Raw genomic sequence first — 24,327 nt, forward strand, 5'->3', positions numbered from 1 at the left:
GAGCTCTATTTTACTGCTAGCCTTTTCTTTATGTACTACTGTATTAAGCTACGGAATGTTCCAGAATTGTGAATGTCTTTTGAAGTTCTAGGAAACACAAAACACTTTTTTTTCTTGGGGCATGGTGTGTTTACTACTTAGTTCAGTACTAAAGTGAAACTGTTAATAAGCAGTTCTTCAAAATAAATTTTGTTTTGCAACTCATGAAGTTTTCTCGTGCATGATGTAATTTATTTATGTTTAGTAAAATGGTTGTTTTGCAGCAGAGCTAGTAGTATTATTTTATCATCAACAAAATGGCTGCTTTTCGCCTGAATTGGCAAGCAGTTGTCTTTATTCATGAAGAGATTTAAAATGCTTCAGATTGTCTCCATCTCTTTAAAAATAGGAATGTTCCTCCCTATCATGAAATCACTTAGTGCTTTTCCTAAGTACCTTGCATACATGATCTCTGTTAGCTTTACAAAATAAGATAGACCTGTCTTGTCACCCTCATATTGTCAATGGCCGACAAAAACTGTTAGGCAGCTTGCCTAAGCTCAGACCTGACTAGGTAGTCTAACAGCATATATGAAATACAGTGGTACCTCAGGTTACATACGCTTCAGGTTACAGACTCCGCTAACCCAGAAATAGTACTTCAGGTTAAGAACTTTGCTTCAGGATGAGAACAGAAATTGTGCTCCGGCAGCGCGGCAGCAGCAGGAGGCACCATTAACTAAAGTGGTGCTTCAGGTTAAGAACAGTTTCAGGTTAAGAATAGACCTCCAGAACAAATTAAGTACTTAACCCGAGGTACCACTGTAAATTAAAAAATTGTCCAGTAGCACCTTAGAGACCAACTAAGGTTGTTCTGGGGATAAGCTTTCATGTGCATGCACACTTCCTCAGATACAACGAAACAGAAGTCACCAGACCCTTATATATAGTGGGAGGGTGGGGTGGGGTTTTTTCAGAAGGGTAGTAGGAGATGGGTGATTGACTCATATATCAAGTATTTGGTAGCACTCTTAAGTATGTAAGCATGTTCCTACTTGCCCTGCTCTGAATGACTGCAGCTGCAATTTAGCTGAGAATCTGTACCTCTGTGTGAAGGTGTTACTTGTGACTATCATTTAAAGCCAGTACCGTATGAGGCTGTGGAAGAGCTGAACTAGTGTTTGATGTCAGTAATGGCCTGGATGAGAGCCAGTGAACTGTCCTGTGAGCAGATGGTTCTCCAGTTCAGGGAGATGATAGTCAGTTCTGGATGAAGTTGCACTATCGCTTAAGAGATCCCCACCTTGGCTCTCAATCTAAGCCCAGGTGACCTCTGTAGCACACAGTAGTACCTTTCGCCAGTTTGGGCTGAAGTGTCAGTGACCACCTTTCATAGGCAGATAGCCTGGCCATGATTATCCATGCTCTGGCAACATTCTATCTGGGTTACTCCAATGCGTTTACACACAGGGTTTCCTCTGAAAAAAGGCTCAGAAGCTTCGGTTAATGCAGAATGCAGCAGTCAGAGTTTTGATGGGCATTGCTCACATTGTTTATTATATCTCTTCACTGATTGCATATTCATTTCTAGGCCCAGTTCAAAGCTAGTAGCTACTACTTAACTTTAAATACCTAATTGGCTTGGGACCCAAGGACTTAAAAGAGCATCTCCTCCCATACCTGCTTGCCCGCACTATAATGTCATTGACCAAAGCCTTTCTACAAACGCCACCTCCATTAGAGTAGAGGTTTGTTTCAGTGGGCAAATGGAAGCCAATATTGCTGCTTTGATGCTGTGCAATAACGTCTATTCACCCAGATAAATTCAAATCTCATGATTTTGATTTCTACTTTTATATGTTCGTTGTTTTGCATGCTTTTTATTATTTTGTAAATGTCTTGGTCATTGACAAGTTGCAGTGTATATGATTTTTAAAATAAATACATTAAAATACATTATAATTCTACAAATTCTTTACAGGACTCCAAATGGATAGAAGAAAAGCAGGGGCTTATCAGGACAAACCAAGAACTGCTAGAAAAGGTGGGTGAAATAAATGGTGGCCTCAATATTTCCAGAACTGATTGCAATAACATCCTTTGTGCTGAGTAACTCAAGTTTTTACATTGATAATTTTGTTTTCTAAAAGTGTGTGATTAATACAAACACTGTTTTTGTTTATTAAATTCCTGTCCTGCCCTTTCCTCAAAGAAGCTGGGTTTCACTAGCCAAAATGAAACTATTAAGAGCCTTCAGGAATATATATATATATATATATGCAGGTTTTGGTGTCCTCGGGTGTCTTCCCGTGTAAAAGTTGGGGTGTCTAGGCGACGTTTCGACGAGGTCTCACTCGTCATCTTCAGGCTGGTGCTTTCGGCTTCTTGTTCCAGTAACAAGAAGCCGAAAGCACCAGCCTGAAGATGACGAGTGAGACCTCGTCGAAACGTCGCCTAGACACCCCAACTTTTACACGGGAAGACACCCGAGGACACCAAAACCTGCATTCCTGTACCCGTGAAAATCTACGAAAGCATATATATATATATATATATATATGCAGGTTTTGGTGTCCTCGGGTGTCTTCCCGTGTAAAAGTTGGGGTGTCTAGGCGACGTTTCGACGAGGTCTCACTCGTCATCTTCAGGCTGGTGCTTTCGGCTTCTTGTTACTGGAACAGAGCGGGATCTCAATGTTTGAGTTCCTATAAATACTGTAGAGGGGGTGTGGTGTCTAGCCTCCAATGTTCTGGGCAGAGAGGAAGTTCCCAGGCTAGTGTGCCTTTTCTTCTTTTGTTCCTTAATTACTTGATAGATACCTTGAGTGATTTCTTGAGTGATATCCTGAGTACCACTTAGGTGGGTCATTAGGTGTGGATTAGTTGCTAAAGTCTTTGTGTCTTGACCTCTTGAACTTTGTGAAGAGTTTTCCTGAGAAGATGGCTGTATTGCACTTAGTTGTGCTTTGGCTTGGCTTCGTGTATAGGGGCGAGCTGTGGTTTTGTGGCTTGTGTCAGCCAGATCTGTGTAGGGATTGCAGGGGGGTGCAGCATCCGGAGGTGCCACCATGGATTGGCTACTGGATGGTGTCAGTAATTCATCTGTGGAGAGGGTCTGGGTTTGGGTCTGGTGTGGTTGATTGGTGTTGGCGTTCTGTGTGCCTCTGGATCTGGTGTCAGTTTTTGTGGGGAGGGCTAATTTCCAGATGTCTGGCAAGCGGGATGTGTCGTCACGCTTGTTCATGTTGTGAGGGTGTTTCTCTATCTCGATGGCTTCCATGATTATTCTCTTGTGGTGATGTTCCGTGTTAAAGAGCAATTTGGAATCTGCAAAATTAATTTCGTGTCCTGTTTCTTTCATGTGTTGGAAAAGAGAGGAAGTTTTTTCTTCTTTTTTGACGGCATTCTTGTGTTCTGCGATACGTGCATTTATTCGTCTGTTTGTTTGTCCAATGTACGTGGCTGGGCAGACTTTGCAGGGTATTTCATAGATCCCTTGGTTTTCCAACTGGATTTTATCCTTGGGGTTTCTGAGGATATTGGCTATTTTTTGGTTGGTGCAAAAGGCTGTTTTGATATTGTGTTTATGGAGGATTTTGCTAATTTTATCTGTAGTGCCCTTGATATAAGGAAGGAGGGCCATGCCATTGTTTTCTTCTGTGTCTTGGTTTTTATGGGGTGTTTCCTTTTGGATTAGCTTCGTAATCCTGTTTTGCTGGTATCCATTGGCAATTAACACATTTGAGAGATTCTGTAACTCAGTTGTCAGGTGGTCTTTGTCAGCCAGGCGTTTGGTTCTGGAGATGAGAGTCTTGGCTACGGAGTTTATTTGTGCAGGGTGGTGGTGTGATTGTGCATGTAAGTAGCGGTTGGTGTGTGTTTTTTTCTGGTAGATAGTGTGTCCTAGGGAGCCATCAGGTTTTTTGTAGATTAGGACGTCAAGGAAGGGAAGTTGGTTGTTGGCTTCTATTTCCATAGTGAATTGTATTTTGGGGTGTAAGTTGTTGAGATGTGTGAGGAAGCTATCCAGTTTTTCCTTCCCGTGTGGCCAAATTACAAAGGTGTCGTCAACATATCTGAGCCAAAGTTTGGGTTTGTGTTCTGACTTGTCTAAAGCATTGGTTTCAAAGTGTTCCATGTACAGGTTTGCGATGACCGGTGAGAGGGGTGATCCCATAGGTGCTCCTTCTATCTGTTTGTATCTTTGTCCATTGTGGATGAAGTACGTGTTGGTTAGGCAGTGGTTGGTCAGGTCCAAGATGTATTCGGGGGGATTGTATTTGTTTTGAATAGCTGTCAAGGCTTCATTAATGGGCACTTGTGTGAAGAGAGATACAACATCGAAGCTCACAAGTAGGTCATTAGGATGTAGGTTTTGCTTCTTTATTGTTTCTATGAACTGGAAGGAGTTTGGTACGTGTGAAGAGATGGATTCTGCATAGGGCTGAAGTTGCTTGGCGAGAAATTTAGCGAGATTTTGTAGAGGTGAGCCTATGGAGCTGACTATTGGTCTGAGTGGTGTTCCTTCTTTGTGTATCTTGGGGAGGCCGTAGAGTTTGGGGCATCTGGATGATTTTTCTCTGGGGATGATTCTTAGCTGGATTTCTTCACTGATAGGAGAGGCTTTTATTTTGGATTTGGTGGTTTTTTCCAGATAGGTGGTGGGATCTGTTTTTATAGGTTTGTAGGCAGGATCTTGGAGTAGCTTTGATAGTTTTGCTTGGTAGTCCGATGTGTTCATCACCACTGTGGCATTACCTTTGTCTGCTGGGAGAATGATTATGTTGTTGTCTTTCCTCAGGTTGGTGAGTGCTTTCTGTTCTTCTTTGTGTAAATTGCTTCTGGGTGGTTTGCTGGAGCAGAGGATGTTGGTGACTTCAAGTCTGATTTTATTGGCTTCATCTGGGTTGATATCCTCAGAAACCCCAAGGATAAAATCCAGTTGGAAAACCAAGGGATCTATGAAATACCCTGCAAAGTCTGCCCAGCCACGTACATTGGACAAACAAACAGACGAATAAATGCACGTATCGCAGAACACAAGAATGCCGTCAAAAAAGAAGAAAAAACTTCCTCTCTTTTCCAACACATGAAAGAAACAGGACACGAAATTAATTTTGCAGATTCCAAATTGCTCTTTAACACGGAACATCACCACAAGAGAATAATCATGGAAGCCATCGAGATAGAGAAACACCCTCACAACATGAACAAGCGTGACGACACATCCCGCTTGCCAGACATCTGGAAATTAGCCCTCCCCACAAAAACTGACACCAGATCCAGAGGCACACAGAACGCCAACACCAATCAACCACACCAGACCCAAACCCAGACCCTCTCCACAGATGAATTACTGACACCATCCAGTAGCCAATCCATGGTGGCACCTCCGGATGCTGCACCCCCCTGCAATCCCTACACAGATCTGGCTGACACAAGCCACAAAACCACAGCTCGCCCCTATACACGAAGCCAAGCCAAAGCACAACTAAGTGCAATACAGCCATCTTCTCAGGAAAACTCTTCACAAAGTTCAAGAGGTCAAGACACAAAGACTTTAGCAACTAATCCACACCTAATGACCCACCTAAGTGGTACTCAGGATATCACTCAAGAAATCACTCAAGGTATCTATCAAGTAATTAAGGAACAAAAGAAGAAAAGGCACACTAGCCTGGGAACTTCCTCTCTGCCCAGAACATTGGAGGCTAGACACCACACCCCCTCTACAGTATTTATAGGAACTCAAACATTGAGATCCCGCTCTGTTCCAGTAACAAGAAGCCGAAAGCACCAGCCTGAAGATGACGAGTGAGACCTCGTCGAAACGTCGCCTAGACACCCCAACTTTTACACGGGAAGACACCCGAGGACACCAAAACCTGCATTCCTGTACCCGTGAAAATCTACGAAAGCATATATATATATATATATATATAGCATGTAGTAGGCAGTAAGGGAGAGGATAACTGGATTGTTTTAATGATAAAACTCTTTGGGTTCAGTCAGTCAACCAGCTGCAAATCCACCTAACGGTTACCTTGTTCAACTAACATTTTACAAGCTTCCTCACAAGAATATCATAGGGGACTTTGTCCAAATCTTTACTGAAATCAAGATACACTATGACCACGGCATTCCCCTAATCCACCAAGTTTGTAACTCCATCAAACAAGAAATGAGATTAATCTGGCATGACTTTGTTTTTGAGAAACCCATTTTGGGTTTTGGTAATCACAGCATCTTTTTCTTAGTGCTCACAGACCAACTGTTTGAATGATCTGTTCTAGGACATTTCCAGGTATTGAGGTCAAGTTCATAGGTCAGTGGTTACCTGGGTCTTCCCCCCCCCTTTTGAAGATGGGGACAACATTTGCCCGCCTCCATTCTGCAGGGACCTCACCTATTCTCCAATAATTCTTAAAGATTATAGACAGAGGCTCTGCGATTACCTTCGCAAGCTCCTTTAGTACCTTTTGATGCAGGTCATCAGGCCCTGGAGATTTGAATTCATTTAAAGTAGCCTGGTGTTCCCTTACCACCTCTTTTTCTATATTGGGCTGCAGCTCCCTCCTTCCATCATTGATTCTGTTATCACCAGGTTGGGCATTGCTTTCCTTTTAGGCAAAGTAGGTGTTGAATAGTTCCGCTTTCTCTCTGTCACCCAATAGCATTTCTCTGTCTTCTCCATGCAGAGGACCTACCACTTTCTTGTTCTTCCTCTTGCTTCAGACATAAATGAAGAAACCTTTATTATTATTTTTAACCTCTCTTGCAATCCTGAGTTCATTCTGAGCTTTGGCCCCCCTGACCTTCTCCCTGTAACTGTTGGGTACTCATACATACTCCTCCTTTGTGATTTCCCCTTTCTTCCATTTCTTATACATGCCCTTCTTACATCTCACCTCACCTCACCTCACCTCATCTCATCTGTAAGCTCCTTATGCAGCCACACCAGTTTATTTAGATGCCTCCCACTTTTCTTTCTTGTTGGAATTGCCTCTCTTTGTGTCTTCAATATTTCATTTTTAAGAAACTCCCATCCATTTTGGACTCCCTTCTCTTTCAGTATTTCTGACTGTGGAATCTCATCCAGTAGTTCCTTGACCTTTTTGAAATGAACCTTCTTAAAGTCCAAATGCATGCCTGACTACACTCAGGTTTTCCCTTGCCCCTCTATATCATGAAACCCAAGATGATATCACTTCCTCCCCAAATTCCCAGTACAGTGGTGCCCCGCAAGACGAACGCCTCGCAAGACGGAAAACCCACTAGACGAAAGGGTTTTCCGTTTTGGAGGCGCTTTGCAAAACGAATTTCCCTATGGGCTTGCTTCGCAAGACGAAATGTCTTGCGAGTTCCTGCGGGGTTTTTTCCCCTTTCCCGCCCCCTTTTCCTAAGCCGCTAAGCCGCTTATCAGCTGATCCGCTAAAAGCCGCTAAACCGCTAATAGCGCTAATCCACTAAGCCATCAATGGGCTTGCTTCGCAAGACAAAAAAACCGCTAGACGAAGAGACTCACGGAACGGATTAATTTCGTCTTGCGAGGCACCACTGTACTTCCACTTGGTCAATCAGTTCCTGCCTGTTGGTGAGGACCAGGTCCATAAACTTCTTCCACCTCCTGGGAAAAGAAAGTGTCAGCAAAGCAATGGAGGAATTTGTTGGACCTTACTTTCTTGGCAGAGTGAGTTCCAACAGATAAGGGGTAGTTGAAGTCTCCCATGATTACTGTAGTTGGCGGCGGCATCTGTCTGTCTCAAGAGACAATGAAGTGCACCTCTGGGGGTGAAGTCAAACTGCTGGAGAATCACACTGCTTGCTATGGCTGCAGAGACTGGTAACTCGTAACAGCTGCCTCGTGTGTTCTTTTTGCAGTGTTAGCAGCACCAAATTGGCTTCTTTGGGGTACAAGCCTGGGAAGTGTGTATGGAGGTCCCGGGCTGCTAGATCTCTCCTGCTTGAGGTTTTTAAGCAGAGGTTGGATGACCAGCTGTCATGGATGTTTTAGCTGAGATTCCTGTATTGTAGGGGGTTGGCCTAGATGACCCTTGGGTCCCTTCCAACTCCTAGGATTCTATTAATTCCTTTTTGAATGTTTGGTAATCTGCTGCAGGAAGGCATCACCCAAATCTTCAGTCTGGCTTGGAGGTCTGTGTTACTCCTCTCTTCCTGTTTGGTCTGTTCCATTTGAATAGGTTATACTCCTCAATTTCTGCATTCTAGTCATGAATCTCATCCCACCAGGTTTCAGTAAAGCCTATTAGGTCATCTTTGCCATCCTGCATTAAGAATTTCAATTTGTCTTGCACATTTCCCATACTCTGTGCATTAGAACAGAGACAAGTGAAGCCACGAGTCATTCTCTACAGCTGCTTCCTGTGCATCAATGAAGCAATTATCCCCAGTACCGGGTGTCCCCCTGTTGTCTGTAGTATTTTCTCCCTCCCCCTCATGATTTGTTTTAAAGCTGTCCTGAACAGGTTCAGTTCTTGTTGGAAGTAGGCAAACAAGATATGAAGACAATAGCCCTCTCTGGTAGATCACTTGGCAGCTCATATTCAGTGACTCACTCCTAACTGCAGACTATTTGTGAATTAAAAGCATCCATCCCAATACAGATCCTCAGGAACTTCACTTCCTGCATCCTACCATTGTAAGAACGTTATAAGAACTGTCCGATTAGTCCCAATACCTGCTTCCAAATACCTGATCCATAAGATGACCTTTGCTCTTATCTCATAACTGCTAAGTTTACTTGGGAATCTTTGGTGAGGGACTTTGTCAAAAGCATTTTGAAAGTACAAATATGGAATATCCACTTGATCACCCTTGAAGAACTCTAAAACTTTACTGAGACAGGACTTACCTTTGCAAATACCACTTTGGCCTTGTTCTTCTTTCTTCTTTATAATTTTATTTTTAAGCACGCTTTCCACCAATTTACCCAGGACTGATGTTAAGCTAACCATCCTGAAGTTTCCTGGATCCCATTTCCATTCTAAAACTAATCTTGCTGCATTCCTTACAAGGGGCATTCATGGGCTGACTTTTTTTAAGGAGCAAAAACCTTTAAAATGCACACATTTTACAGAAAGGCTTACAAGGTTGTCCTAAGACTGCCTCTTTATTCCTTTTAGCATATTTAACATTTTCAGCTGCTTTAAACATGGTAAACAAATACCTTAAAGGGGCTTCCAGGAAGTGGCCGTTCCATTGTAATGTGCATCCCCTCCCTGTGGAATTGTGCTGGGGGGGGGGAGGTGGCTGCCTCCATCTGCACATGAGGGTGTTGAAATGTGCCTAGAGACGAAACAAGCCCCTAATGACTATTGCTCGGGATCCCCAAACTAAGGCCCGCGGGCCAGATAAGGCCCGAGGGACTCGTTTATCCGGCCCATGGTGACCCCCGCCGCCCGCTGTTACCAGCGCGGCACTGCGCGGCTGCCCACTTCCGGGTTGGAGGAGCACCGGAAATAGCTGGTGCACATGTGCAAACGTTATTTCAGGTGCACATCCGGGTCGGAGGAGCTCCGTTCACATGCGCACAAGCTATTTTCGGTGCTCCTCCGACCCGGAAGTGCGCCGGAAATAGCATGTGCGCACGCATATGGGCATGCGCTTCCCCGCCCTGGCGCGCGATCGGCGCTGGAGACACTGGCCCAAGGCACAGTAAGTTTGCTGACCCCTGCTATTGTTGGTACAGTACATAACATTCTGTGGTGAAAGGAATCAGCTTGTGTTTTGCACCAAATTTGACCTTTATGGAGAGCCTTACCTCCAGTGGTTTTTATTTCAACATGTTTTTATTTCAACATGTTTAGTGTTTATTTCAACATGTTTAGTTTCAACATGTTTAGTTAGTTTTCCCAACTAAATGTCAGGAAGAACTTTCTGGGAGTAAGAGCTGTTTGACAGGGGAACAGACTCCCTCGCAAGGTGGTGAAACTGAGAGTACTTTTCCTTGGAGGTTTTTGATCAGAAGTTGACTAGATCATGAGGTTGGACTAGATGAACTCTTACCATTCTGTGAATCTATTTGCCAAGTGCTTCTGAACTGGCATGGAATCCTCCTGTCTCGAGGTGTTCATTTCTCTTAAGAGCTATTGTCTTGCTCAGCCTAAGTGGGGCTGGCATCTGGAAGATCCCAATTTGCAAGCCCACACTAGTGACTTTTTAGAACTGCGTATGATAGAATTTGGGACGCGGGTGGCGCTGTGGGTAAAACCACAGAGCCTAGGACTTGCCAATCAGAAGGTCGGCGGTTCGAATCCCCGCGACGGGGTGAGCTCCCATTGCTCGGTCCCTGCTCCTGCCAGCCTAGCAGTTCGAAAGCACGTCAGAGTGCAAGTAGATAAATAGGTACCGTTCTGGCGGGAAGGTAAACAGCATTTCCGTGCGCTGCTCTGGTTCGTCAGAAGAGGCTTAGTCATGCTGGCCACATGACCCGGAAGCTGTACGCCCGCTCCCTTGACCAATAAAGCGAGATGAGCGCCGCAACCCCAGAGTTGGCCACAACTAGACCTAACGGTCGGGGTCCCTTTACCTTTATGATAGAATTCACACTTGCATTTCATTAAGAGGCTTTCCCCCCAGTGGCTTTCATTTCTTTTGCATGCTATAAAGATGTTTGCAAGAATGTATTCTACATCTCCCTTGGCTCATAGCCGCATGATACTTTTCTCTTAGATCTACAAGATAGAACAAGAAGAAGATCTGCTGAAGAATGAGATGCAGGATGCCAAAGACCAGAATGAGCTGCTGGAGTTCCGAATCCTTGAACTGGAAGTAAGAGATTCTCTGAGTTGTAAACTCACAAATGGAGCAGAACTTGTCATTGAACCCAAGCTGAAATACGTATGACATCCATTAGCATCCATTGCATGTGTAAGGGGAAACTAACTGGATTTTCTGAAATCTGCCGCGATGTTGGGGCAATGAATATAATGCCTCTGCCTTAATGTAGTTTTGGAGAGCATGCTCACTAATTTTGCAAAACTGTAACATAGACAATATGTATATTACATATAGTTTGTTCTGGCCAATAAATTTTTTTCTGTGTTTCTGTCTTTTTGTTTGTTTCATTTCCATGACTGCTCCTTTATTGCATGTGACATTATCTGATACACATACTACCAACTCCCAGCTGGCATTATTTTAATTAACACATCTCTGTGCATTCTGCATGAAATCAAACTTTAGGCTGTGACACATCCTTCATCTTAATATTTTTTTTCTTAAGTTTACTTTGTCAGTTTTAAAAGGGAAATTTCTACAGAACTTCTTTTATGGGAAAAAATTATTTACATAAATCTGTTAATGAAGTAACGATGCAGTTAAAAATGAAAGAATCTTAAATAGAAAAAAAATATGGTTACCTGAAGAATTTGCATTTTCTTAGCACATTAATTCATTCAGTCTGGTTCCATTGTGTTAAAGGAGTGGATGATATTGTTGCTACTTTTTTTGTTTTAAAAATATGCTCCGTTGTAACGGGAGGGGTAAGACTGTTGCATTTTCATACCCATGTGCAGTACATAAACCTAACTAAAAGATTGTTAACAAAAATCATGTTCATTAGTCTATTTGTAATTTCATCTACTGAATATCTCAGAACTCTTGGCATGCACAAACTTCATTCCACCTCATTCCACCTCAGCCTCACTTTGGAAATGCTTTTGTTCTTCATATTACTTAGATATCAATCTTGTTTGACCCGTTAAAGCAGGGGGTGGGCAAATCTCCATTTCTGTCAAGGGTCATACTCCTTCAAGGACAAGCCGCTTGGGGCCAGAGCCAAAAGTGGGTAGAAGAACTTTTTCTATCTCTCTTGCCCTCTGCTCTTCAGCTGGCAAGCCACTGGCAGTAAGGATAATATGCTTTTGCCAGAGGTCTGAACTGAACACTTTTAGTGTTGCAGAGGGCTTTTGAAATCAGGATAAGGGTCCTATCATCCAGTTAAAAGAATATTTGATAGCAGGGCTACGGAGTACTTTCAGCCAAAATAAACAGCTGCGGGATAGATGGGCCAGTGTGCCTGGCAGGAGGATACAGAAGCACTGCAAGTTTATTTTGCAAGCTATGAAAATTAGCTCCTCCTTGACATCTTGGAAATTCAGCTGTGGATGGAATAGACATGAAAATGAAACCAATGTTTACACTGATTTTTTTACTTCCCTCTTTGCTTTTGCTCACACCCAGTGCTGGAGGGGTGGTGAAACCTGTGGCCTTCCAGATGGTGAACTCTTAAGTCCAGTCAGTATGCAGGACAACAGGTTCCCGACCCGTGCCTTTTTTTATGGGCTCGCCTATCTAATAGTTAGATGGTTGGATTATGAGCTGGGAGACCAACGTTTGAATCCCCACTCAGCCTTCCTTGAAGATCACTGGCCGATTTTGGGCCAGTTACAGTCTCTCAGCCTAACCCACCTCATAGGGTTGTTGTGAAGAGTAAATGGGGAGGTGAGACTCAAGTACACCGCCTAGAGTCCCTCTCAGGAAAAGATGGTATATAAATGGAGTAAATAAGTCAAAGGAGTGGTGCTATCCAGAGTTCAAACGCTGCACTACATGGTTGGCAGATCCAGTGTGGGATGTCAAATTAGTCTATTAGTTGGAAATGCCATTAAAGAAACCCCTATTTCTTTCTGGGTCTGTTCTTGTTACTCTCTTCCCCTCACCATTTTGTGTTTGCTGGTATCCATGCCACTTTCTTCACCTCTCGCCTCATAACTGCTTGTGCTCTCTTATCTCTTCCAACCATTACCCCTTTAATAATTTTGGTAGAAAAGCAGAGTGTAAAAAAATCCAGAAACCACCTAAGAACACCATCTATTTCCATGTATAAGGAACCCTCCTTTGCAGCAGGAACTACCCTCTGAAAGCTTAAAGGTAGCCTAACACGCCCTGGGCCTTCCCATCTGTGGACTGCACTGGATATATTTGTGGGAGGGATTCAAATGCATAATGTAAATTATGCATTTGAGCACCTAAAGTTGTTCAAAGTGCTCTGTCATCTAGTGCAATAAATCCACTTTGAAAAGAAGCAGACTTTAGGAAAGTGATAGATATGCATTGAAACGTGTGGGGTGAGCAAATAATCACCGGGTGGATGTACAAACAATTCAGAATGAAAATCAGACGTAATCTAACCACCACGTTTTCTGCAAGCAAATCAGGATGAACGCCCAGTAAATAGGTTGTCTGGAGGAGCCTTCAAAACTGCTGTGTAATTAGGGCATATGCTGCAACCACAACCATTTGTTTTGAAAAACCCAAAAGTTGATGCTTATATTTTAACAAGAGCGATTCATACGAACCTCATTCAAACTGGCTCCTGTGGTTAAGCAGTCACAATGTAATGCCATTTCAATAATTTTTTGTTACCATGCATGCAGTTGAAAGGTGATTTACTAGAGCCATATATCACAGTTGTGTATATACTGGTCCCTTGATTCCTCAGCAACACTGCGGATCTTGATTAAAAAAAAAGTTCTGAAAGATAGTTTCTGCTCTAATTGTGGGAAAGCTCCACAAGTTAACTTAATACTTTTTCTGCAACATGAGCAGTGTTTGCCTCTACAAGATAGTTCTTATTTTTAAAGCAAAACTAAATTGTTTAAAGCAGTGTTTCCCAACCTTGGGTCTCCAGCTGTTTTTGGACTACAGTTCCCATCATCCCTGACCACTGGTCTTGCTAGCTAGGGATGATGGGAGTTGTAGTCCAAAAACAGCTGGAGACCCAAGGTTGGGAAACACTGGTTTAAAGCAGCCACTTTTCGTTTCAGTGTCTCTCCCTCTTCCATTCCTCAACTGCCTCATGAGAGAGAGAGAAAGGGCACAGAGCTCTCAAATATTCCATAGTATGTTATTCAAACCTCTGCAGTTGTTTAAAACTGCCATTTCCCTCTCAGGTTTCTACATCCATACTGTGCTCATACCTTGCTTTAAACCACCACTTCCCCCATCCTTCCAATGTTCTTGCTCCCATTCCATGATCAGAGCCCTGGTGCAGTCTGCTTCCCCCAACCCCACCAACTTCATGCAAATTCGGGATTGTGATGCAGCACTACAGTGCAATGACAGCCGTATCTTTTTAATTGCATGCAAACACATACATAAGGAAGATGTAACAGGACTCCTATGGGGATGATAAGGATGGTGGTGAATTTGCACGGCTGCTGCTGCTGTAATTTGAAGTCTCACCGCTCAAGCTGTTTCTGCTGCATACTAAGCAATAGGGAAAATCTGTTTGGGCCGTTATTTTCTGGTTGCATTTCTGCATGGGGAGATTGGGGGTAGGTCTCTCAAGTCTGCTTCTCTAAGAATCACTCACTGCAAGCCGAAACTAATGCCTGAGCTTCAGTTAAATGCACGGTCTCTCTTAACTGGGTGGATATTGGATCCAATCTGAGCATTATTGTCCTGTGTCGACTCAGAAGCTGGATTGTTAAAAAAACAACAACAACCCACAACCTTGTTGGCTGCTTTGTGAGCAGTACCAGTTAACCAACTTTGCATGTCTCACCTTCTACCCCGCCCCTCAACCAACACTTTCATTTCCTTTATCACAAAGTTGCAGGAAAAGGAAGGTGTGAAGCAGAGGTTTTCAACCTTTTTGAGTCCACAGCTCCCTTGACCAACTCCATTTATTCTGTGGCACCCCTGTGGGGCACAGGAGCCCAGTAAGGTCACCCCTTGCCTGCAAAGCTTGCAGCTCCTCACCCCCTTTTCAAACACCCTTCCTTGTGGAGTTTGAAGTCACCTTCTGTTTCAGTGTATCTGAAGAAGTGTGCATGCACATGAAAGCTTATGCCCAGAACAAACTTAGTTGGTCTCTAAGGTGCTACTGGGCTATTTTTTTATTTATTGAAAGAGGTCGTGTTCTTATAACAGTAAATAATCTTACATTGCATATCAGGGAAGGACTGACCTTGCAATGCATTTTGGTATATTTTTCGTACGCAAAATCCAGTATTTGTTCATTTAACTTGACTTGAATGATTTGTAGAATAGAAGTTTGGTATCTTTTATAAACACCTATTCTATTTTGAACAAAATCTTCCCTTAGGAGAGAGAACGAAGGTCGCCAGCTTTTAACCTCCATATAACTGCATTCCCTGAAAACAATGGAAGTGCACTTCAACTGTTTTGTCATCACGAGGGAATAAAGGTAGATGGAAATTTGTTGGTTCTTGTGCAGCATCTGTCTGCAAGGTGGTCTGCGGGCCACCCGACTTGATGCGATGGCAACAGAGGCATTTGTTTGATCAAATCTCTTTCCTGTTAGTTCGCACAAAGCAGAAAGTGGGGTCTAAACATCAAGGGGGATGCATAGCTGTGAGGAGGGACCTCCTCTCCAGCCAGAGCTCTTCTTACCTCTAGAATCAGAGCTGTGTTAAGGGGAAAGTGGCTTTGGTGATGAGCCAGGGAGGAGGTAAATGGGGAGCAGATTCAGCTTTCCTCATCTGCATTCCACCTTTGAAATTAAAATCGGATGGATACCCTCTGCTTTCTAGGTGTGGGTGGGGGACACACCATTTAAACAACCATAGCTGCCACCATGACATCTAGTTTCACCTTGTAAACCTATGCTGTTCCTACCCTTATGCGTAATTATACGGAAAGATCAGTCTTCACGACCCTGTGGAAATTCCACCTAAGATCTCAAGATGGTTTCCACATCTTCCTGCACACTTCGTATGAATTCCCAACCTTATTATTCTCATCTCATCTTATTACCACTAATTTTGTTTTACACGAAGCATTCTTTCTTTGACTATGAATAGAAAATGGGTGTAATGTTGCCCAGTCCATTAAACCTGGTATTTTTAGGCAAAAACCTTTAATGCTGTTCAGTGTTACTAGCACTGGTATGATGTGGTGTGAAAAGACCTATTTCAGTTCAATATCATTTTTGGTGTCTAATGAAATGAGTAAATAGCAACAGACTATGTGATATAATCAGTAGTATTTCTGGCATTGTACTGTTTCATTATTAACTTTGATAACTGTTCTTACCTAAATTTCCTGTGACTGAGAGGAAATCGGGTTCTCCCTTTTTTTAAGATGATGGCAGTTTTGCAATTGGCTGGAGTCAGAATGTCTTCCATGGTGTTGTTTCTTCAGCCTAGTTAATGTGAAAGAATTTGTAACAGTTAAAAACTAACACAAATACATGATTTAATTCTTGATTAAAAGATAAATGTTGAAATTTCTTTTCCAGGATGTGAATATTTCTGAACTTATGAAGAAGCTAGATATCCTTGGTGATAATGGGGTAGCTAATGTATTTATTTAAGTAGTTCCAAATGCATATTTGTGAAAGGGACACTATCTGTAATAGCATGCCACCAGGGATGCCGCGATGGAGGGTGGGCAGCACATGCCTCTGTGTTACGCTGTGGTCTTATGCATTCCCCACCCCGTCTCACTGGGTCTCCTGTCATGACAGCTTGAATTTTAAAATGTGAATTTAAAGTGCTTGAGTATGTTTCAAATACATTCCAGATATATAACTGGAAATACTATTTCAAGATGAAGTTATTAATATTAAGCCATTGGGATCATGAAAACAAATAAAACACCCCACCCATTCTTTGTTCTTGTTTTGCTTCAGTTATTTTGGTTTTAAGTTTATCTGTTGGGATTTTCTTCAAGTTGTTTTAATGCCAGACAGCTAAAATTTTGGAACAGGAGTACTGTAGAATTGATGCAGAGGGCTCACCAACTGTAGGTGGAGCTCCGTTGTGTTCTTGAAAAACGTGTGCAAATTGAACCGATAGCATGCATCTAACCCAGGCTTCCTCAACCTCGGCCCTCCAGATGTTTTGAGACTACAATTCCCATCATCCCTGACCACTGGTCCTGCTAGCTAGGGATCATGGGAGTTGTAGGCCAAAAACATCTGGAGGGCCCAGGTTGAGGAAGCCTTATCTAATAAATTAAGTGGCAGCCCTCTAGTCAATTCTCTCTCATATAGCTCAGTACTTGAAGCAGTTCATCCCGTTTCCATTAAGAAAAGGCATTTACTTTATCATTGTGCAGCTCCTATCATCAGATGGGCACTGGCTTCTGCTGATCTGTCAGAATGCAAGAGTGAGATACCTGCAAGATAACAGCTCAGGTCATAGGAGCCAACTCCTAGGGGCCAAGGTCCCTTCGGCCCACCCAATAAAATATTTGAGGGGGCCACACACACACACCCAATTGATGGGCATTGCCATTCAAATGGTGGGTGTGTGCCACATCTTGTAATCGATTATGTGGGGCAGGGTTTACCTGGGCTCCCCCCAATATTTTATTGAAGTTGGCACTCTTGGCTCAGGTAGTGCAGGAGACCATGCTTAGACGAGGGGCCCCCAAAGTTGGAAAAGATGGAAGTGTTAACATGATTTCTGTAGTGTAACCTTTGATCATGTAATTGAGCAGGATTAGGGGGTGGATAATGTAAATCAGAATATTATTACTTTAATGACCATCAGTAGCCTAAAGTCATACAACAGACTAACCTTATAGAGTGTGCTGTAACGCCTAACCTTACAATGATTGGAATGTTAATTAAACTGAGGACAGAAAACAAAATTTCAGGATTTTTGCTAGGGGTAGATCAAGAATTGAAAGCTGGCTTGGGTGTTCAACTATGCAAGCAGAATTAAAGTTTGGCACAGCGTATCTTGAACAGCCTGCCAGCCTCAATGCTGCTTCCATGCCACAGCCCTGGGACATCCTGTGCCACAATTTTGATGGAAAATTAAGGGATTATTTGAAAAGCAGAACTTCAGAAGGCAGCTGCTGGAGGGCAGAATCCCTAGTCTGCCCACTGCAGAGACCCCTCATACTCCATCAGGAGGTGGGCATTGCCCCAAATAACCCAATAACAGTTTTTCCAGGAGCAGCTTTTCAGTTTGATTGTTTGTGAGCATTCCCTTTGAGTACTCACAAAACCTGGGGGATTTTTGTGTGTTCTTTAAGGCTTGCAAAAATATACCCATTTTGGAGTTCCTTTTTCTTTGTCAGGGTGAGGGGCCAGAATCAAGGCAGCAGACGTCCTGCTTGGCTTGAGCGAGTTTGCCATTTGTTACCTCTTCAATATTGACGACTAGGGCATAAGTAGGGACGCGGGTGGCGCTGTGGTATAAACCACTGAGCCTAAGGCTTGCTGATCGGAAGGTCGGCGGTTTGAATTCCCCGCGAAAGGGTTAGCTCCTGTTGTTCGGACCCAGCTCCTGCCAACCTAGCAGTTTAAAAGCACGTCAAAGTGCAAGTAGATAAATAGGTACCACTCCGGCGGGAAGGTAAATGGCATTTCCATGCCCTGCTCTGGTTTCGCCGGACGTGGCTTAGTCACGTTGCCCACACGGCCCGGACTTCACTGTCAGGGGTCCTTTACCTTTACCTTTAGGGCATAAGTAGATGCTGTCCTCTGCTGACATCTGCCACTCTGAGCTGCAGGATACTGCCTGATCTCCCTTAGGCCCAGTTCTCAGAGTCAAGCTCTCAAGGGGCCTAGCAACCCAGTCCTGAGTTCACTTTGCTCATGTGCAGCACAATCCTATGCATATCTACTCAGAAGTAAGCCCTGTTGGGTTAAATGGGATTTACTCCCAGGTAAGTACGTATAGGATTGCAGCCTACATGATCCTACTGGAAAGTAATGATTTGCAACTTTACAGTATACTCCTAAGGTTGTTGCAATTCCTGGCAGTTTCTGGCAATTTGCCTTTGCCAAACTTTTTAAAGGAAAGGGAAGTTGGTGTGCTCAGTAATGCTTGCTGCAGCATGTACTCTGCTTATTTTAATTTGATGGATTTCTGCTACAATGTAAAATACACTGAACTTCTTGTGTTTTAGAATTTGAGGAATGAAGAACAGGTTGCGATAATTCAGGCGGGCACTGTACTTTCTCTCTGTGAAAAGGTAGAGTTCTGTGAAGAATTGCTTCTCTTAGACATGAATTTCATCCATCCCACAAAAGCAGTGCTCTCTGCTCAATTCTGTTTAAATCTGTAGCTCTGCTCATAAAAGTCTTGAATGTACAAGCCTTTTTTAAAAAACGCTTTCTGTATAAGAACAACAAGCTAAATTCCTAGTGGAACTTAATAGTACCGTATTTAGCAAGCAATATGTCCTCACTGACTGAGTTGTCTGTGTGACCACAACCGGTGTCGTGTGCATCTGACCCAATAACTGGTATGTGACTAGTGGGATATTTTATTTTAGTGAGGACTGTACCTCAGAAGAAAGGTTAACGTTAATAGTAGTGGGATGAACAAAATCATTTTACAGCTTCTTTAAGGATTGTCAGTAGGGGTATGTACCACTCAATGAGTGTACAGTCTGTGTACTTGGGTACACAACAGTTGCAATGCATCCCGTCCAACATTCCTCAGGTGAAAATAGGGACATTTATCACTCTCACATCCTATCACTGGGGTGGCTTTTGTGATTCCCTGGAAAATAGGGCTACTTGGAGGGTCCGGAGATGTACCCCCTGCACAGTTTTCACATGTCACATTCAACAAGTGTAAAATCTCTAGTCTGCACAGATTTGCTGCCAGCCAAAGGAAATGGTTCCCATGGCACTTATTAAATTTGTCGTTGAAGCAATTCCCTTTTACTGGCCACAGGTCAAGGCATAATAGGTCTACTGCACTTTCTGAAACAGTTCCTTATGTTTTGCTATTACGTTTGCTAGCATGAGGGCAACTGGACAACCCCAGTCCAGAGAAATCCTGCTATATGCACCTTTTTCTCTGAGCTGGAAGCTTTCCTAAATAAAAGAGGATTTGCATATTACAAGGTTTCATCACAACCAGAGGGCACCAAAAATTAGCAAAAGAACTTGCTTTTCATCTTCTGCCCTTGAACTCTTATGTAGTTTAAAAAAAAGAAAAAAGAGTGAGGGCATCTGGCCATGTGCAGAAGATTTTGCCTTCACCACCACCATGGCTAACTGAAATAGGGCAAGAGTTTCCAAAAACAGTGAATGTCTTATAGGCACTGTTCAGCTCTAGCACCACCATACTTTGAAACCACATGGCTTTCCCCCAGGAATCCTGGGAACTGTAGCTTATTAAGGGTGCTGGAAATTGTAACTTTGTTGGGGTGGACTACAGGACTAATATTTCCACTCTGGGGACACATGGAATATTCAATAATCATGAGAAGAATAAGCAGATGTTTACTGCCAATTGTACATTACATAAAACCCAGAACACAAAGATACATAATTTGCCATTCTGCCTTCCATTTAGTCCAGATACTACATACACCACAATTAGGCCTCTAAGGGGCTCTATAAGGGCCAATGCAGTTACAATGCAAAAGAATATTCAAGTGTTCTTGGAAACTGCCTTTCCCCCCATGAGACACCTTCTGAAACTGTTTGGGGAAAATATTATTACGAAAACATGATTTCAGATGGTTGTTGCCAAGGCTTAGGCCTCTCCTGGGTCTTTCCTGAGTTGGCATTGTGCTGCTATTTCATCCTAGGGCTTTGTAACCTTTTAGATTTTTAGCAGATATGAAGCACATGCAATGTTATGTCCCCCAAACTCGTTGTACTGGTAGCTTTGTTGGAAAACATACATTTTTCCCAATTTGGGAAGAATGAGCAATATTTGAATATAGCCAATGCTCATTATAATTAGTCACCGTTTTCAGGTGTCCAAATCAATAGTTCTGTACAAAATTGAGAAAATAATGAAATTTAAGGTAAAGCACTTTACTTACCTAATGTTTGGCATAAGCTCTGTCTCAAACTGCTGTTTTATTTTGCCCCCGTCGTTTTTATATAGTGGCTAAAGCAAATAGAGGAAACTGAAGCTGCCCTCACGCAGAAGATGATTGACCTGGAAAATGAAAAGGTAAAAGAAGTATTACTTCATAGCCTTTTAGCTTGGGCAAAGAACAGGAACACGGGTGCATGTTGCTTTGGGGGTCCCCCCACCCTCGGCTTGATATAAATGACTGCATGACTGGCATTGTGCATGTACATTATTTTCCCTTGAGCATGGCTTTGCAGTTGGCAAATGCATTAAATTGGCCCAGAAACTAAAGGCATGGCTCTGTAAGTGAATGAAGTCTTTCTCCTACAAAGGCACCTGCACACACCTTCTGTTTCATTCAGCATTGTGTTTCAGAACTAAATGAAGAAAGGAGGTTTTGCTTGTTATTTAGAGACTGACTTCTGAGGATATTAAGTGGCGTTTGGGCCTGGTTGCAGTTCTTTCACTCCCCGGTCACTCACCTGCCTGGGTTCCTTGAACATTTTTTGGTCCAAACCAAAGAACTGGATTTGCATTGTGCCAACTCTTACTGTTTTTCAGCAAGTTGATTCTGACAATTTCAATGCTGACGATATTAATGCTATTAACAGGTGCAGGAGCAGGCCCTATATCCTAAATTCAGCACTTCCATGTGGCTTTGGCAGTACAGTGGTACCTCTGGTTACATACTTAATTCGTTCCGGAGGTCCGTTCTTAACCTGAAACTGTTCTTAACCTGAAGCACCACTTTAGCTAATGGGGCCTCCTGCTGCCGCCGCGTCACCAGAGCACAATTTCTGTTCTCATCCTGAAGCCAAGTTCTTAACCCGAGGTACTATTTCTGGGTTAGCGGAGTCTGTAAACTGAAGCGTATGTAACCTGAATCATATGTAACCCGAGGTACCACTGTAGTGGTCATTCTCATTGCTTTCTCTACTTTCTGATTCCAAGGTTGGACAGTTCCTTATCATGTCATTGCTTGCTATACAGCAGAGTTCCTCTCCCCTGCCCTCCAATGTTTATTGTTGTTGTAGGCATCTGTCTGTCTTGAGAGAGACGATGGAGTATGCCTCTGGGGGAGAAGTCAAGATGCTGTGTTAGCAGCACTGAAGTGAGCTCCCTGGGGTGCAAGCCTGGACAGTGAGTATGGAGGTTCTGGGCTGCCCTGGTGACAAAACCTTGGCCTCCCTGATGTGGTCCAAAGCAAAGCAAGAGCAACATGTTTGGCACCAGCTTGGCTGCAGGAGTTGCCGGAAAGAGGCATACAAGGTGCCATCCAACCACCTTAGAGATTCCACTCCGGATTTGTCTAGGGTTTACTCCTTAATCTTTTCTTCTCCTGAAGATGTCCCACAAGGCACCTGAAGTTAGGATCAGAGTTTCCCTTCTCTCCTTCCCAGACCTCTTGGCTACTCTTTCCACAGTTGCCTGTGAGTAGTTTACAAAGTACAAATCACTTGAATTTAGTATGGATATTAGTTGATCATATCTCTTGAGATTCCAAAGCAGAGCAGGCTCCTACACAACTACCCTTAGTAATGCCCCACATTTGTTCTTTGAGGTGCCTTTGTGGAAACCTCCTTTAGAGCCGTGAAACGACTTCACTATGGAATGGAAAACAAGCTAAGGCCTCTGTTCTATTCTGCTTGCAGGCTTCTTGGTACAAGGTACAAGTGAAAACCTGCTCTTTACTGCTGAATCAAAGCAAACAGCAGTCCACAGAAAATCTGAATTGCCATTTGTTCCACTTCAGCATTAAAGAGCAGGTTTTCCTGGGGAAAGCAGCAGGGCAAAAAAAAAAAAGTGCTTGGACACAGATCATTAAAGCTCAGAGCAAAAGGTAAGTGTGGAAAAGGCCTGGGAGAAGAAAGCTGTAGCTGAATGAACCTACTCACTCACTCAGGACTCGCACCCATACTGCCCTCTGCTGCCCAGGATCTAACTGACCACCATTAAGGAAGCATACCTGTGTCACCCTTAGGTGGGGCAGCTTTGGGGGTGTGGGGGTTGTATGAAACCCTTCCACAATTTTCTGCAGAGTTGGGTGGCCTCTGCAGATGGTAAAGTCAGTGGCGTAGTGTGGGGGGTGCAGGGGGGGCGGCCGCACCGGGTGCAACATCGGGGGGGGCGCTCGCACTCGCAGCTCTCTGCCCCTACCTGGCTCACTCACTCTCTCTCACTGCAGTGCTGCCTGTGCGAATCTGATCCGAGCCACCGGGTCGCCGCCCACTGTGGAGGGGGTGGGTGCCAGGCGTGCGCTTAGGGGGCGCAATCCACGGGTTAGGGGGCGCAAATTACTTGCCTTGCCCCGGGTGCTGACAACCCACGCTACGCCGCTGGGTAAAGTGGCCCCTTCCTCCTGCACAGGGTGAATGTCTGCACAGCAGACACTGAGTCTAGAAACAAATAGGAAAATCTTTGTCTTTTCCTAGTGCTGAGCTGAAAGTTCTATACCCAGGACTGTTGTCTAACTGCTCCTTGGCGCATGTTATCTCGCTCTCTTTTTGGCCTTTGTGGACTAGCTAGTTATGGATACCTGATCTGCCAAGGCTTGTGACATTTTGAGTCAAGCTGATTATTATTATTATTATTACTCAGGACCTGTTCAGTAAACAGAAGGGTTATTTAGAGGAAGAACTTGACTACAGGAAACAAGCTCTGGACCAGGCTTATATGGTAGGAAATCTGTGTGTTTGCTGAAAGTAAAATTCATATGTGTACATGTATGCTGTCTATTCTGCTAAATGAAGGGCCTAGATACTGCCTAGTTGAGATAGATAAAAAGGGTCAGAACTATTTTTAAAGGTGTTTTCAGTAGCATATGCAAAGTTTAAACGGACTGCAATACTTACACCGCTTGTGCAGAGGTTTGAAATTTCTTGTTCTCGTGTTCTTGCAATGGCAGTTCTGGGAGTTGTTACCTCCATTCTTTAAAACTATGACTGCTGGAGTTCAGCTCATGCCAGTCACATTGATTCTAGTCCTACAGAAATCAAGTTTATTTCTAGGCTTTCAAAGTATGAGGGCAATGCTTTTCTAGAAACTCTTACAAGCTGCCAGGCAACTTTGCTCTCTCAGTTTCAGCTGCCAAACAGGTAGACAGAAGAGGCAGAGATTGATCAATTTTCACTTAAAATTGGGGGCACCAGGCTACTTTTTTTTGAGTTTTAACTTTATTCTAACAAGACACCACTCTGACCTCAGACAAGCTCTGCATGGGCCTGGTGGCAGGTTCCACTCATACAATTCGGATCCTGAGTGGAACAAGAACCCTGGTTTCAGAGAATCCACTCTGTATACAGTGTTGACAAATATGTGTTTACGATATCACAAAAAAGGCTAGCCTATGGTAGGGAATTGCAACAGGAAGAATTTCACTTGAACCAGCCGGTGGACCCTAGCGCTGGCCAAAACTGCGTTTCCATTTTTTCAGGACTATTCTTCCCCCATGAAAATGGATAGTGAATTCTCCTTTCTTTTCTGTGAAAAATGTATAGGAGTGTGAGAGAGAAAGAAAGAGAGAGAGAAAGAGAGAGAGAGAGAGAGATATGTGGATTGACTTACCTCCCTTGTGGATG

The 24,327-nt window shown here is 43.5% G+C and overlaps 1 protein-coding gene across 7 annotated transcripts in view; it reads left to right on the forward strand.

Annotated features, from left to right (window-relative positions):
• JAKMIP1 (janus kinase and microtubule interacting protein 1) overlaps positions 1-24,327 on the forward strand; it is an 89,901-nt gene that overhangs the window by 52,579 nt on the left and 12,995 nt on the right. For 3 of the 7 annotated variants that reach the window (XR_014555131.1, XM_083698230.1, XM_083698229.1), the window contains 7 exons: positions 1,961-2,023; positions 10,671-10,769; positions 15,052-15,153; positions 16,207-16,260; positions 18,834-18,899; positions 20,780-20,848; positions 23,348-23,425. Coding sequence is in view for 6 of the 7 variants with exons in the window: in XM_083698230.1 (XP_083554356.1) it covers positions 1,961-2,023; positions 10,671-10,769; positions 15,052-15,153; positions 16,207-16,260; positions 18,834-18,899; positions 20,780-20,848; positions 23,348-23,425 (531 nt within the window). In the remaining variant the exon portion in view is untranslated. Of the gene's footprint in view, positions 1-1,960; positions 2,024-10,670; positions 11,051-15,051; positions 15,154-16,206; positions 16,261-18,833; positions 18,900-20,779; positions 20,849-23,347; positions 23,426-24,327 lie in introns of those variants that run through there. The other 4 variants (XM_083698233.1, XM_083698232.1, XM_083698231.1 and 1 more) reach the window with 3 other exon arrangements.

This window comes from Podarcis gaigeae, assembly GCF_964106915.1.
Source record: "Podarcis gaigeae genome assembly, chromosome: 9".
Classification (NCBI taxonomy): domain Eukaryota; kingdom Metazoa; phylum Chordata; class Lepidosauria; order Squamata; family Lacertidae; genus Podarcis; species Podarcis gaigeae.